This window comes from Phaethon aethereus (genome assembly GCF_964289735.1).
Source record: "Phaethon aethereus genome assembly, chromosome: 16".
NCBI classification, from domain to species: Eukaryota; Metazoa; Chordata; class Aves; order Phaethontiformes; family Phaethontidae; genus Phaethon; species Phaethon aethereus.
Genome location: NC_138592.1, coordinates 688,168 through 703,144, shown reverse-complemented (window position 1 = coordinate 703,144; position 14,977 = coordinate 688,168). Strand labels below are relative to the sequence as shown.

The 14,977-nt window shown below is 61.8% G+C and overlaps 1 protein-coding gene across 1 annotated transcript in view; it reads left to right on the top strand.

Moving 5' to 3' along the window:
- The window catches only part of TGM2 (transglutaminase 2), a 13,820-nt gene extending 5,508 nt beyond the window's left edge, over nucleotides 1–8,312 (top strand). The window contains exons 4-13 of the mRNA XM_082007016.1: nucleotides 665–783; nucleotides 1,662–1,790; nucleotides 2,358–2,538; nucleotides 3,694–3,829; nucleotides 3,956–4,059; nucleotides 4,193–4,432; nucleotides 4,616–4,888; nucleotides 6,897–7,057; nucleotides 7,333–7,469; nucleotides 7,741–8,312. Coding sequence (XP_081863142.1) covers nucleotides 665–783; nucleotides 1,662–1,790; nucleotides 2,358–2,538; nucleotides 3,694–3,829; nucleotides 3,956–4,059; nucleotides 4,193–4,432; nucleotides 4,616–4,888; nucleotides 6,897–7,057; nucleotides 7,333–7,469; nucleotides 7,741–7,897 — 1,637 coding nt within the window. The 3' untranslated portion in view covers nucleotides 7,898–8,312. The remainder of the gene's footprint in view (nucleotides 1–664; nucleotides 784–1,661; nucleotides 1,791–2,357; nucleotides 2,539–3,693; nucleotides 3,830–3,955; nucleotides 4,060–4,192; nucleotides 4,433–4,615; nucleotides 4,889–6,896; nucleotides 7,058–7,332; nucleotides 7,470–7,740) is intronic.
- The last annotated feature ends 6,665 nt before the right edge of the window (nucleotides 8,313–14,977 follow it).

Here is a 14,977-nt window from a genome sequence, read left to right as displayed (position 1 = left end):
GAAATTTGGGCAGCACAACACAGAAGGGAGGGTCGGTGCCGCAGGGCTTAATGGCGCTGGGCAAACAACGGCCGGGGTTTCCACCTCTCCACGTCCTTCCTCTGCCCCGCTGCGCCTGGCCAGACCTGGGCCGAAACGGCCGATTTCCTGCATCCCGAAGGCTCGGTGCTGGCTCTGCCGAGATAAGGGGCTTTAGGAAGCTTCGCTGTGCCGAGCACTGGCGCTGGGGATGTATGTGTTGCTTTTTTTCTGAAAGTGTTTCCAGTAAATACTGATTTTTCCAGCAGTAACTGCCGTGCAAGCAAAATGGCTTCAGCGGCGATATCAGCCAGCATTCCCGGTTCCCACTGCTAGCTTCTCCCCCTGGGGAGGTGTCCCCTCCTGGGAAAAGACCCGACTCTATAAAATAAAAGGGAGGAAAGAAAGAGAAACGAGAGAGAATGGGAAAGAAAACCACAAGCCCTCTGAAAATTTCCCATCAGCTGAAATCAAACTGGGTTGAAATTCTCCAGCAGCTTTTTCAGATGGGAGCGGCTCCAGCCCCTGCTGCCTCATTTCCCACCAGACCCATCCCCGGTCGCTGCCCAGCACGTCCCTGGGGAGGGGGGAGCCCTGAGCGGGGCGGGGGGCAGAGCCCCGTCCCCATCCCTCGCTCTCCCCACAGAGGACACGGTCTTCCTCCGAGACGAGGACGAGCGCTGCGAGTACGTGCTGTCGCAGCAGGGGCTCATCTACCAGGGCGCCCGGGACTACATCACCTCCACCCCCTGGAACTTCGGCCAGGTGAGCGGGGCACGGCCCCCCGGGACCCCTGGGACCCCCAGGACCCCCGGCCCATGCAGGCCTGGCGCTGCGGGGCGCAGGGGCTGGTGCCGCATCTGTGCCCCCGAACGTGCGCCTCAAACGCAGCCAGCAGCTCGGGGGGGCCCGGCCCCGCCACGCAGCCGTGGGACAAACCCGCCGCGAGCCCCCTTCCAAGAGGGGAACGCGCTCACTTCGCAGGGCGAGGGGAGCGTTCCCGCACGGCTCCGGGGGGCCCTGGGGCCACACGTTCCTAATCGGGGTGGCCACGCTGCGCCGGGAGTTGGCGCCTGATAACACGCTCGCCGGCAGCGTGCCGGCCGCGCCGATAAGGCGGCACCCGCGCCCCGAGCTGCTCCCGAGCCACGCCGGGCCCCAGGGAGCCCCGGCCACCCGTCCCAAGCTCTGGGCTGTCCCGGAGCGGCCGCGGGGCTGGCGGGAGCGGGGGGTGCCCGTGGCCCCCGCAGGATCCGCGCCTCAGTTCGGGGAAGGGCTGTGAGTCACCCGGCGATGGGAAATAGGTGGTTTTCCCCGGAGGTCAGGTCCTCGCCTGACCCCAGAGCAGCAGCAGCTGTAGGAAGCAGGATCTGGCCCCGCCGCGAGCGCGGGAGCTCGGCCTCGGGCTTCACAGGCTGAGCCTGCACCGGCCGCAGCGCCGGCCCCTCGCCACGGCGGCACAAACTGGGGAAGGTCACTCAGCGGGGGCTGGCTCGGGGAGGGGACCCCAGGGACGCGGGACCCCCGTGTGCCCGGCAGCTCCGCTGGCAGGGCGTCGTGGTGAGCCGGGGAGGGCGGACGGGGCGGGAGAGCCCCGTGCGCCGGGGGGACCTCACACGCCTTCCCTCCCCCCTCCGTGCCAGTTCGAGGATGACATCTTGTCCATCTGCCTCAAGCTGCTGGACACAAACCCCAAATTCCTGAGGGACCAGAACCAGGATTGCTCCCGCCGCAACGACCCCGTGTACATCGGCAGGGTGGTGAGCGCCATGGTGAGTTCTGCGGGGCTCCGGCCGCCAGCGCACCCGGCAGGGTGTCCCCGGGGGGCAAACACCGGTGCTGTCCCCCCAGCAACTGCAGCGGTGACAGAGAGGTGGCCTTTGCCATTCGCCCCCAGTTACACCAGTTTCCTTCCCCAGGGTGTTTCGCATCCCCTTTACAACCTTTCTTGCTACCGCCCTTATGTCACGTAGATACATGAGATGGTTTTAAGAGCAGAGATGTACAGCGGCGGGCACACCCCCCCCGGGAGCAGCCTTGGCTCCTCGCCGGCTGCTGCAGGCGACAGTCATACCAAACCCCCGGGCGGGAGGACGTGTTTCTAAGACCCACCCCCAATTAGCGCATCCCAATTAGAGCCTCCCCACCCACCCTGTCTCCCACCCGGGCATCCCCCGCACGCCGGGATGCGCCGCGGCCGCCTGCGGCCCGGCAGGCTCTCGCACGGCTGCGGGGTGGCGGCACGCGTGAGCTGGGGGACGGGGCTTGCCCCCCCCAGCCTGCTCCTGCCCCTCCGTGCCCCGTCGCCCTCCCTCACCGCCCCTCTGGTCGTGCCACAGGTCAATTGTAACGACGAGGACCGGGGGGTGCTGGCGGGACGGTGGGACAACCATTACGAAGACGGGATGAGCCCGATGGCCTGGATCGGGAGCGTGGATATTCTCAAGAGGTGGAAGAAATTTGCGTGCCAGCCAGTCAAGTACGGCCAGTGCTGGGTCTTCGCCGCCGTGGCGTGTACCGGTGAGAGCACACGTCTCCCGTCTCCCCTTCCCACAGGACGGGGTCACCCGTGTCCCCCACCACCTCCTCCCCTGGCCCCCGGCCCTCCACCCGCTCCCCCTGAAGGGAACCGGTGGGGCTGATTACAATCAGCACACAGTGATTGCTTAGCAATTAAGCTCTCTGTTACTCTAATTTGTCAGGAAGCGGAGGGAAAAGATTATAGCAAAGGGCTCTGGCTTTTCAATTAGTGCTGCTGCCCCGGCCAGGCAGAGAGGGGAGCTGGATGCATGGCCCAGGAGAAGGAAAGTGGCTTTAGGGTCAAGTTTGCAACGGTCATGAGTCCACCGAGATCAAAATAATTTCGCTGCCACCGAGGCAGTCGAGCTGGGGTGAAAGAGAAGAAAAAAATTCCGGGCTCGTTTCCGTTGTGGGGTGCACACGCACCCTTGCACGCTCGCGCAGTTCTGCCCTGAGAAACACGCTGCGCTTGCGGGGCTGCACGAGCGCACGCGTGCATTGATATATCACAGATATACGAGATACTTTTTAGAGGAGAGAAGTATCAGAAAACTAAAGCGGATTTTCCGTGACTCTCAGAAGTTTATAGCCTTCCTTTGAAGCGTTATAACTACCTCCCTGCTCCCCGGGGAGCTCCACTCGCAGTAAAAGGCAGCTGTGAGATTAAATAAGAGGTTGCAGCGCACTGCTGCCCGTGCACTCCCCCAAAGCGCTTGCAGCCACTTTTGTGCCTTTTCTACTGCACTATCAAAACCTGACAGACTGTCAGCGCCACGTGCCCCCGTCGCGCCTGCGAGTCCCACCACAGCTGCAGGAACCGGCTCGTCCGGGGAGTCAGTCCCCAGGCCCCTCTTTGGGGGGAAGGGAAGGGCAGGAGCCGTGCACACCCGGGCTCCGTGGTGCGGGAGCCGTGCACACCCGGGGCCGTGCACACCCGGGGCCGTGCACACCCGGGGCCGTGCACACCCGGGCTCCGTGGTGCGGGAGCCGTGCACACCCGGGGCCGTGCACACCCGGGGCCGTGCACACCCGGGCTCCGTGGTGCGGGAGCCGTGCAAGCCCGGGGCCGTGCGCACCCGGGGCTCCCCAGGGCAGGCGCGGTGCAAACCCAGGACCCGCAGCGTCCCCGCCTCACCCTGCCTTGCCTCCCCGCAGTCATGCGGTGCCTGGGGATCCCCAGCCGGGTGGTGACCAACTACAACTCGGCCCATGACACCAACGGCAACCTGGTCATCGACCGCTACCTCAGCGAGACGGGGGAGGAGGACCGGCGCTCCAGGGACATGATCTGGTGAGCGGCACGGTGGGACCCCAGCCTGCCCACCCCTGGGGCCGGTTTGCCCCTTCCCCAGCTCCTCCCCGGGGGCCTGGCGGCTGCGGGGGAGGCTGAGCCCCTACATCCCGGCTTCCCTCGTAGGAACTTCCACTGCTGGGTGGAGTCCTGGATGGCCCGTCCAGACCTGGCACCTGGCTATGATGGGTGGCAGGCGCTGGACCCGACGCCCCAGGAGAAGAGCGAAGGTATGGCGCGCGCCACGCAGGCGCTCCGTCCCGCCCGCGCTCCCGGCACGGCAGGGACTCCCCTCGCTGCGACTGCGTCTTGCCCCCGCGGTGGCCAAACCCTGGGCGGTGACAGCGGCTCCGCTCCCCGCAGGGGTTTTCTGCTGCGGGCCGGCCCCCGTCCGAGCCATCAAGGAGGGTGACCTGCAGCTGAAGTACGACATCCCCTTCGTCTTCGCGGAGGTGAACGCCGACGTGGTGTACTGGGTGGTGCAGCGAGACGGGTCGCAGAAGAAGAGCACCCACTCCTCGGTCGTGGGGAAGAACATCAGCACCAAGAGTGTGGGCAGGGACAGCAGGGAGGACATCACCCACACCTACAAGTACCCGGAGGGTACGGGGCGGCAGCGGGGGCAGAGACGCCCCGGGGGGGTCGGCTGTTGGGGAACAGAGTGGGGGAACGATTCATTCACGCAGCAACTGCACCAGGAGGGCTCCGGGGACCAGGGCAAAGCAGCCCGGACCGTGCCCTCCCCACGCCCCCCTGGGAACCACGTTTTTTTTCCATGCACCGCAGGGTCGGAAAAGGAGAGAGAAGTGTTTGCGAAGGCAGAGCACGAGAAGAGCTCTCTGAGGGAGGAGGACGAGGGGCTGCACCTCAAGATCAAGCTGTCGGAGGGCGCGAACAACGGCTGCGACTTCGACGTCTTCGCCGTCGTCAACAACAACACAGACGCAGAGCGAGTCTGCCGGCTCATGCTGTGCGCTCGGACTGCCAGCTACAACGGTACCGTCGGGCCCCAGTGCGGCATGAAGGACCTGCTGAACGTCACCCTCGGCCCCCGGGCAGGTAAGAGGCCTGCTGGCCGCGAGGAGAGGATGCTGTGCTCAGGTCAGCCATTTCCCATGTTCAGCCGCATCTCGGGGGTCTGCGTTGAGGCCGTGGTGCCGGGGCAGGGGCCGGGGATGGGTCCCCCCAGCGGAGCACTGAGAGGTTTCCAGCGAGGAGACCCTGGCCAGAGCCGGCGCCGGGGCGTTTACGCATCCCGCGCCGCATCACCCCCTTCGCCAGCGCCCACCGCAGCGGGCAGAGCCCCAGGCTGGCGGGGGCTCGTGCGAGCTGCAGCTCCGTCATAAGGCTGCTCGGTAAGCGCTGCCTCCTTCAGAGCTTTGTCCTTATTTATCTGCCACTGTGGATTTTTAATCTTTGAAGAAAGGGTAAGGAACGTTGCTCAGGCAGGGGGCTGGAGACGCGTTTAGAGCGGGACGAAAGTTACTGCCGTGGCATCCGCCGTGCCGAGGGAGCGAGCTGCGCGCATCACAGGGCTCGTCCCAGCGCGCTGCGCGCGTCCGCATCCCCCTCTTGCTCGTCCGTGCGCCTCTGCTCCGCCGGCCGGCACCGGGCGAGGCTGGGCTCTCCGGCAGCATTTTCCCACAGGCAGGGAGAGCGCGACTGACCCCGGGTCAGCTCCGAAAGCGCGGTCCCAGGCTGGGGGCGGGGGGCAGACGGTGCTGGGGTTTGTTGGCCAGGCTGGTCACAGCAGCGCTGAAGCTCTCGGCATCTCCTTGGGTGGGCGTGATGCCTCACAGCATTTCGCCACAGAGCTGTCGTGGCGTGGGCCCGGTGAACCTTCGTTGGCCTTTGTGGCAAATTAGCGTTACCGCCTGGTAATTAAACAAGAGTTTCGGTTTACATCAGTTTTCCACAGACCCTTCAGGCCTTGGAAACATAATACATCTGCTGTCTTGGAACAGCCTGGTTTTTAATCTGCGTCGAGATCTGCTCTCCTTATGGGCCCGTAACAAATGCAGCACTCCGCTCTTTGTTGAGCTGCGTTAAGGGAATAACGAACGTGCGCGCTCCCGCCGGCGCGAAGGGAAGCGGGACCCTGCCTTTGCTCGTGCTAGCAACCCCTCCCTGCGGAGCCGGCACCGGCGGGGTGTCAGCCGGCTGGCCTTTAGGGTCTTTAACGTTCCCGACCACAAGTTAATCCAACATTAACATCCAAGTTCTCTGAGACTTTAATTACGAGCTCCTGAAGCGTCTCCCTGGGAATATAGACCCGGGGACCCCCCACGTTGCAGCCTTTAGGGAGCCCCTCCCCGTCCCTGTGCCCGCAGCCTCAGCCGGCGCGCCAGCACTTCGCGCCGTGCCGCCGGAGCGCCGGGCTTCCCTTCCAGCGCTCATGGCCTCTCCGGGGCTGCTCCACCGCTGGCCCCCTGCAGCCTCCTTCCCCCCGGCACAGGCAGCCCTGGCCCCGCAGGGCTTTGGGATGAAGCGCTCAGGGCCAAGCGATGCCAGGGAGCCGGGCTGCCTCCGGCTGCGAGGGGCTGGCGAAGCCCCGCCGGGCCCCGGTGCAGGCGCGTCGCGGGGTCCTGCCCCGGCACATGGCTGTTCCCCTCCCCACGCCCTGAACGTCGCTTCTGGTGCCTGGCGTCAGGTCCCTCCCCGCCACCCCGAGCGGGGCGCTCGCGGCACCGGCACCCAGCAGCCCGGCAGCACCCGAGGACCTGGCTGGGCACGCGGTGACCGGCCGCGGGTGTCTGCGGCTCGGTTGGGAAGCGCCGGTGATCTGGGGGGCAACGACAGGTAAACGTAACCTGTTTTCCTGGGGAAGCGATCAGGCTCGCGGCTGCTCCAGCCAGCAGCTCGTGGCGCTTGCCCGCCCTGCGCTGCCCCTTCGTGCAGGGGTGTCCCCAGTGCTGGGGGGACCCCAGCTCCCCCACAACTCTCCTGTCCTTGCAAGGTGCCCGGAGAAGCACCTGGGGAGCCCAGACCAGATGAGCGCCAGCATGGGGCCATGGGTGCTGGGTTGGGGAGGGGGCGAGCCCTGACCCCGCTCGACTTCCCCTTCCAGAGAAGAGCGTGCCCCTGCGCGTCCTGTACAAGAAGTACGGGGAGAGCCTGACCCAGGACAACCTCATCAAGGTGGTGGCTCTCCTGACCGAGTACCAGACCGGTGACGTTGTGGTGGCCGTCAGGGACGTCTACATCCAGAATCCAGAGATCAAGATCAGGGTAAGGGCTCAGCGCCCTGTCCTGGGTGGGGCTGGGGGGGGACATCTCCCCGTTCTCAGGGGGCTGCTGCAGTCACGCTGGGGGGTCGGTCCCAGTGACCCGAGCCCTGGCGCAACCCCACCGCGGCAGCAGGTCCTGCATCGCTGAGGGGGCATCTGCATCGCCGGGGCGCTGCGTCCCCGGCGCCCTGCCTCAGCTCCGCCAGGCTCGTGGCCAGGAGAGCACCCCGGCCCCCAGGCGGGGAGGTGCTGGGGTCCAACCCCTGCTGCTTGCAGATTTTAGGGGAGCCGATGCAGAAGCGGAAGCTGGTGGCAGAGATCAGCCTGGTGAACCCCCTTGCAGCCCCGCTGCACAACTGCGTGTTCGTGGTGGAGGGTGCCGGCCTCACCGAGGGGCAGCGGATCAAGGAGCTGTAAGAGCTTTTCCCCTTCACCCGTCCGGGCCGTTGGGAACAGGGCAGGGAGGGGGTTTTGTGCCCGGAGTCCCCCAGGGAGCCTGGCCCTGCTGTGGGCACAGCGGGAGCTGGGGCTGCGCGGGTCCCCGTGGGTGTGGGGACTCAGCTCTGCCCCACGCCTCGCTGTGGAGGGGGGGTCCCTGCTTCCTGGGGTCCCTGTGGGCAGGGGGAGGGTGACAGGGCGCCAGGAGGGAAAGGGGCCGCCCCACTGACCCCCTGCCCTCCTCAGCGAGGAGCCCGTGGAGCCGCAGGCGGAGGCCAAGTTCAGGTTGGATTTCGTGCCGCGCCAGGCGGGGCTGCGCAAGCTCATGGTGGACTTCGAGAGCGACAAGCTGACGGGGGTGAAGGGCTACCGCAACGTCATCATCGCACCCCAGCCCAAGTGAGGGGCTGCCGCAGCCCCCCCGCTGCGGAGACCCTCCTCCCCTCCCGCTCGGGGACTCGCCAGCCCCACACTTGCTTTAGCCCAAGACGGTCCCAGCAGCACGAGGGAGGGCGACTGCCAAAGCCCAGCCCGACCCCCGCGCGGCGGCTGTGGTGCCGCACTCGTGCCCGGGAGCGCTCGATGCTGCGGGGAGGGAGGCGGCAGGAGGAGGGACGGGAGAGAGGGGCCAGGGGTCTCGGGGGGGCTCCCTGCGGCAGCCACTCGCTTCACCGCCTCTCCCTGGCCCCGCGAGGTGGAACCGTCCCCGTCCTGCTGTCCCCTGGCCTGCGCGTGGCAGGGACCCCCGCACCCGGCCCCCTCCTCTTTCTGCAGCGCTGACAGCCCCGGGCCCAAAGCCGATTTCCTAAACCAAACACCAGAACATCCTTCTCCAGCACTGACTGCGCCTCAGCCGTGCTCACGCGTGCCGTTACAATTCGCTGAACGCAAGGCGTAGAGAAAAGATTTTCTACTGTGAGCACAAAGCTGTTTATACGCTATATACATATATAACATCTATTTATATAAATATATACTGCACACAACCCCTACTGCATAGGTAAAGCAGGGTATTCGCTTTAATAACCGTTCCTGGCGCTGCACACACTGTGCGGTGAGGGATGGGACATTGCCTTGACATGAATTAACTCTGCAAGCACTGAATAAAAATTCTATTTTTCACTTTTAAAAAGCCAGACCTGGCTCTTCTTGAGCATCCTCTCCAAACAGAGGCACCCAGCAGCTCCTCGCCCAGTGCTGGGCTGGGGGGGGCGACTTCACCCCCAGCCCAGCACTGAAGCTGGGGGTTTAGTGCTGCGGCCAGTGCGCTGCTGTGCTAAAGCCACGCTGCCCCGCTCCGCTTCAGCCACCTCCCTGCGCCCCGAGCTGCGGAGCCGGCACAGCCTGGCATTCTCGGGGTGCTTCCAGGAGGGGCGGTGACCCCTGTGGCTCTCCCCCTCCCACAGCACAGCCCGGACCCGCAGACAAGGCTTCCCACATCCACAGGGCAGCCCCAGGCAGAGGGGACGCACCCTACCCAGGTGCTGCCCGCCCGAACTGGGGGACAGCCTGTAACGCAAGGGGACCCCGCTCTGAGCTCACACCCAGCCGGTCCCGGTCCCACCAACACTGCCGGCGGCTGCCGGGGTCTCCCGTCGCGGCTGCGATGGGGTGCGGCTGGGACAGCCCGTCCTCCAGCTTCCCTTTCTGCGTATCTTCGAGACGAGACGAGATCTCGGCGTGCAGCGCTCCAGACGCAGCCGCGCGCGCCTGGCAGGGCGTCCAGGGCCAGCCGTCCCCGCGCCCCGGCTCCGCTCACCCCAGGGGAGGCCCGGGGCCGGCTGTGGGCGAGGGGGTCCAGCTTCGTGCATGGCAGCAGGTTATTTGGCTTCCAAAATCTTTCAAGACAACCCTCCAGGACGGCCGCACGATCCTTCTCCCCTTACCTTGTGGAGGTTTAACCACCACCTCCCTCTGTCCTGCTTTTCCCGAGCGCAACCAGAGAAGGCAGCGGGGCGGCTGGGACCACCGCGGGGACGCCGGAGGGGAGGAAGGGTCCGGCCCCCCAGAGGGCTGAGGAGCTGTCTCGAGCGGCTCTCGCAAGGGACAGAAACCGAGCGCCCACCACCCCACACAGGGCAGGAGCTCCAGCAGAGACGGGGATGCGGAGTGCCTCCTCCTGCAGCCGGGAGGGCGAGCGGGGGGACCACGCCAGCCCCCAGCTCCGGCAGAATCAGCCCCCCGAGACACGAGTCCCAAGCGCACAGAGCCCCAGAGCAGCAGCGGTGCCCGAAGGAGTTAACAGCGTGAACCCAGCGCTGCCTCCCCTTGTCAGGAACATTCCTCAGAGCCAGCGATGATGCACGGCCTTACTTTAAAGAGCATTTGTTACACGCAGCTCTGCTGAGCCAGGCTTCAAGCTGCTCAATGCCTGGTTTAAAAATAACCGGCAGCTCCTCTGGTTCGAAGCTGGGTCCTGATAAAATAAACATTAGCACAGCTATTTCTGAAGGTCACTCTCATCCATCTGAGGCTCAGCAGAGCAAGGCTGCTTTGATGAGAATCGAGCTCAGAAGAGACTCCAGACGCTGTGTTTGGCTCTGGGGTTTGGCTCTCTTTGGGGCTGGTTTCTCCCCCATTATCCAGCAACCACCACCCCCTGCCAGACTGTTTGCAGAGCCTAACGAATTACTTAAGGCACCTCGGCCAAGCCCACGGGTGTTTGCCCCACACACCTTTGCAGGCGTCCTTTAAGGACCGTGAGAAACGCCCCAGAGCTGCCGTGGGACCTCTCCTGGGGCTGAACAGGCACCGCCAGCTGCCATAGCTCGGGGTCAGCGTCCCTGCGCCCATCCCTGCATCCCCGGACGCTGCACTGTGCTACAGCCATGAGACTGGGGCACTCTTGCCATGCAAGCAATAAATTATAAATCAAATATTTACAGCATCCATGGCATGGGAGAATTGTTAATTGAGCATCAACCCCAGTGCCAGAGCAATGCGAGACCGTTTATGGTGGAGAAGTTATTAATACATCTCAGCTCGCCAGAGATGTTGACTTGCCGAGAAGTGACCGTAAACTCATTTTAGACTTGAGGACCTTTAACTTCCCTTCATTGATGGATGGAGACTAGAACAAGCTACCATAAATCAGAGCGCGCACAAGTACAATTCCGAAGGATTTTCAAATCCCACCACCTCTCCAAAGCTCTCCTTCCTCCTCCGCCAACACGAGCCTGTTTTTACACTCGCTGAACCAACGGGACGCCTGAGGCACCAGCAAACAGCGAGAGAAAAACACGTAATAAACCCCAGATGGCCAGAGCTCCCGCGGGAAGCCGCCCCCCTTTTCCGAGACCACGGGAGGCGCAGGAGACACCACAGGGAAACGCTTCTTTCGGCGCGGCCATCAAGGAGTTACAACTCCAAGAGCCTCTCTGTGCCCGCCTGAGCCCGTTACAGCGGCCGTCCCGGGAGGGAAGGGCCCACAAGTCCAGCGCCGCGGCCTCGGTCCCTGCTCCCCTCCGCCGCGCGGGGCAGGTGCCCATCCTGCCCGGGCTGGACGCACACGGGCACACTGGTAAGGAGACTGGTGAGAGCCAGCCAGGCGCTTTTGGCCAGCTGCTCGCCTCCTCCCGGAGAGGAGAGACACGATGACCCTCGCTCCGCCGACGATTTATTGTTAGCTCTCACACCGATCCGTTTTGGCAGCAGCACGAAGCTCAACCACAGCGAGCCAGCCGGGCCGCAACCCCGCGTCGGGTCCCTGCACGAAGGAGAACCCGGAGAGCGACGGGTCGTGTCTTTGCAACCGCTGCGAGGGCTCAGCGGGGCGGAACGCCTGCGGGGTGCGTGGCGGGCGCTCCCGCGCTCGGGGCGCGCCGCCGGAGCCCGCGCTGGTGCCGGGAGCCTGCCCGCCCGCTCCCCCGCCGGCTCCGGGGTGGGCGAGAAGCAGCCCCAGCAGCCTGCTGCCGGCGCGGGCGCCACGTCGGGGCGGCAGCGCTTCAGCACCGGGCTCCCCCGCACAGCCCGCGAGAGCCGCAGCGGCGCGGCCAAAGGGGAGCCGAGAGGAGATGCTGGGTTACTCCCATGGCTGCTGGCGGCGCGGCCGATCAACACAGACGACCTGTCTGAAGCTGCTCGATCTCCCAAGACAAACGCTAAGCTTCCCTTGCCCCAGAGCACCGGAAGAACTGCGAAAACATCACTGGAGCCGTTTTAGGTGAAGGAAAATGGCTCATGGTTAACTCTGTGCCAGAAAATACAGGCGGCAGGTGCAGGGAGAACACAACTGCACGCCCCGTATCAACGCACACTTTAGCTTCCTATTCCCTGGACCGCACACAAAGTATCTCCCAAGCCGTATCTGACGACTGCAGCAGAGTCGGTGATTGTCATCTGCTGTGGCAGTTCGCGTGGCAAACGTCCCGTCATCTCACTGGAACGGCTGCTGCGTTGATGCCCGCGGCAGAAGCCGGGCGGTTTAACCACGGGGACGCCAGGCACGGGGCTCAGGGCACCTTCCCAGGGCTGCCGCTCTCCTCCCGCGTGACGCGCGTCCCCCCCGGCGCTGCCGAGCACGGCGCGGCCGAGCGCGCTGACCCGCTCCGCACGGGCCCCGGGCGCTTCCGCACCGAGAGCCTCCTGCGTTCTCCGCGGCATTTAAAATCTGTCGCTAAACGGTGCCGTGTGAAGCCCTACCGAAAACACCAACACACAGGCAGCTTTCTGCCTGCTGTCGCCTTCCAGCAGGCTCTTGGCGCAATCCCTGCGCGCGGAGGAAGAGGGGAAGGGAGGAGGAGGAGGGAAAGGCTGCAGCAGCTCTCCAGAAGAGATGAAGGCATTTGCCTTGTAATTCACACCCATTTCCTTCCAATCCCCTTTCCACAAGTCCTTGCTTTTCACAACACAATCCCTCAGAAAAGCTCGTTTCTTGGACCTCCCAGAGAACCCCGAGCTGGACGCCAGCCTCCCCCGCGCCGCCGGGACCCTCTGGCAGCGAGCGCAAGGCCGCGAAAGCCAAGCCCGCGGGTACGCAAACCCTCAGACTTTTGGCTCTTCCTTTCCGGACCAGGCGCCGCCCCCCCGAGCCAGCCGCCCCCTCCACCCCAGGCCCCCGGCGCCCACCGGCGGCCCCCGCGCTGTGAAACCAGCCCTGGCATTTCCCCTCTCACGAAGCTTTTAATCCGAGAGTCTTTACTTGCCGTACTTTAACGGGAACGTTTTTATCCTTCTGCTTTACAAACCACCGGTTCAAACCTCACTTCCATTGCACGTGGCTACGGAGACAAGAATTTACTTTCCAAGATGGTACAAAAAGAATACTTTAGTGCCAATGCACAATCCTCTCTCCTCGTACTGCGGTAATACTGACCCTCCAAGGCTTCCAGAGCTTCCCAGTCCTTCCGGCTCGTTTTCCTCACTTGTTTATCCAAAAATCTCCAAAATACGACTAGCCCTAGGAAACCTGGCGGACCCCAACCTTACAAACCACCGTGAAGTTCAAACGGGGAGAAGGAGCCGACGCCTGCGGCACTTCCCTGAAAGCAAGTGAAATCACTGGCAGACGCGGGCCCGGTCTCGCTCCGCTAAGACGTCTGCAGCGACGTTTCGTGCAGGTGTTTTACAAGGTCTTTTTTTTTTTTTCCCCCAGGTGGCATGAGGTGCATTTTACACCTTTTCTAACTAATCCTAAAGATAAACATACATGAAGTTTAGAACGGACTATGGAACGTATCAACCCTCGGCCCAAGTAGATAACTGGCCCGAGCCCACGGCAATCCCGCCGTGGGGCGCGACGTCGGGCACCGCGTGGCACAACCGCTCACCGCCTCCCCAGAAAGCCACCGCTGCGCCGAGGCTATGCCAGCCTTGCTTTCTCAGCACCTTATGACCTGTGATCTTACAGTCGTACGCATTAGTCGACTAGGATCGCGTTCTCACCTTCCACGGATGCGCAAGCCAGCGTTAGTTCGCTGTACCGCGACGCCCGGTGAGTACGCGGAGCGAAGGGAACACCCCAGTGCACTGAAGTAGGTAACTGCACTGAAAGCTGCGTAACAGTCAAGTATTTTTGGAGGCATTTGTTTCCGTTCTTTAAGGGCAGGGGGGGGCGGGGAGGAAATCTCAAAGGGCAAGAAAGGACATCCAGCATCTAGCCACATTTTACGCCTTTGAAAGCCTCACCCTAGTTCCTCGAAACGCAACACAAAGGCGGCTTTTCACTGGCAGGAGTCAATCAGGCTCCCTCCGGCTCACAGAAAGCTGTGTATCCAACTTCCGCAAGCCCTTCAAGGCAGGAGTACTAAATATGTGCTCTCTGGACGATTTGTGAATTGGTATAAAAATGTAAGCAGCTTTACAGACACTCTCCAAGGCACATGAAACAATTGCTAAGTTCGCCCAAAGAGACCGTTAATCGTAGTTAATCAGAGTGGAGAACCCGTAAGTCCCCCCGCGAGCCCCTGGGAGAACTGACACCCAGTAAGAGGTGAAGACCCCCCTCCTCTAAAGCAGAAAGGTGTCGGTCACGCAGTATCACAGATCCTGCTGCAACAGCGGCTCTTGATGCTTGTACAGAAAAGCCAGTTTCCTGGCTTCCAGCTTTGGCTTTTGTTTCTTTGCCTTTTTTTTTTTTTTAAGAGTAATTATTTACATGTCCTCCATATAACCTGAATTAAGACGTTAGTCTTCTGTATCTTGTGCCCCTCAAAGCAGAGGTTAGTGCAGGGCAGCATATTTTGGTTTTGTTCGTTGCAGTAATGACCTGAGAAAGTTGCATATAAGCTGTCAGAAAGTGTGACTGTAACTTGATAAACTCAAACGATACTCTACACCTACAAACTCTGATGTAAGCCCCATTCAGCACTCACTGCCTCCGATTTTAGAGGGGAAAAAAACCCAAAAGAAAACCCACAGCGTGCCACAGCAACACCTGCATTGCGAAAAAAAAAAGTAAAACCACTACTATTCAACGACACCCTCTTTATTCAAAAATAGATATCTATGAGACATTTCAGAATATACTGCTGTCACAAATGGCAGCCTATATGTCTAAATTAATTCCTAAATCAATTCATATACAGGTTTAAGCTTTTGTTAAAAAATGACACACCTTGGGGAAATCTGTTTAATCTTGAGAGGATGTCACCCAGTTCACCAGATGCCCTTTGCCCAAAAAGTAAAACAAATAAAATTAAAAACCACAAGACTTCATTTAAATTAAGCAAAATAAAACACACACATATATTTGGAAAAAAAATAATCAAAACATTTCAATTAAAAAACAAACATACAACTCTCTCACAGAAGATCTGCCCAAAACAACAGCGTGAGATGTCAACACATTTGTCTACATATGTTTTTTATGACAGATTTTTTTGTCCTATAATGAATACACATTCAATCAATGGTCAAAATAATTATTGGTTAAAACAGCTTCAGGGTAACTCCATGAGCTGAGACAGGATAGAAACGAGTCTTTTGGTTTGGGTTTTCAAGGTTTGGTGAGGGTTTTTTGTTTTTCATTTTTGGCAAAAGCAGA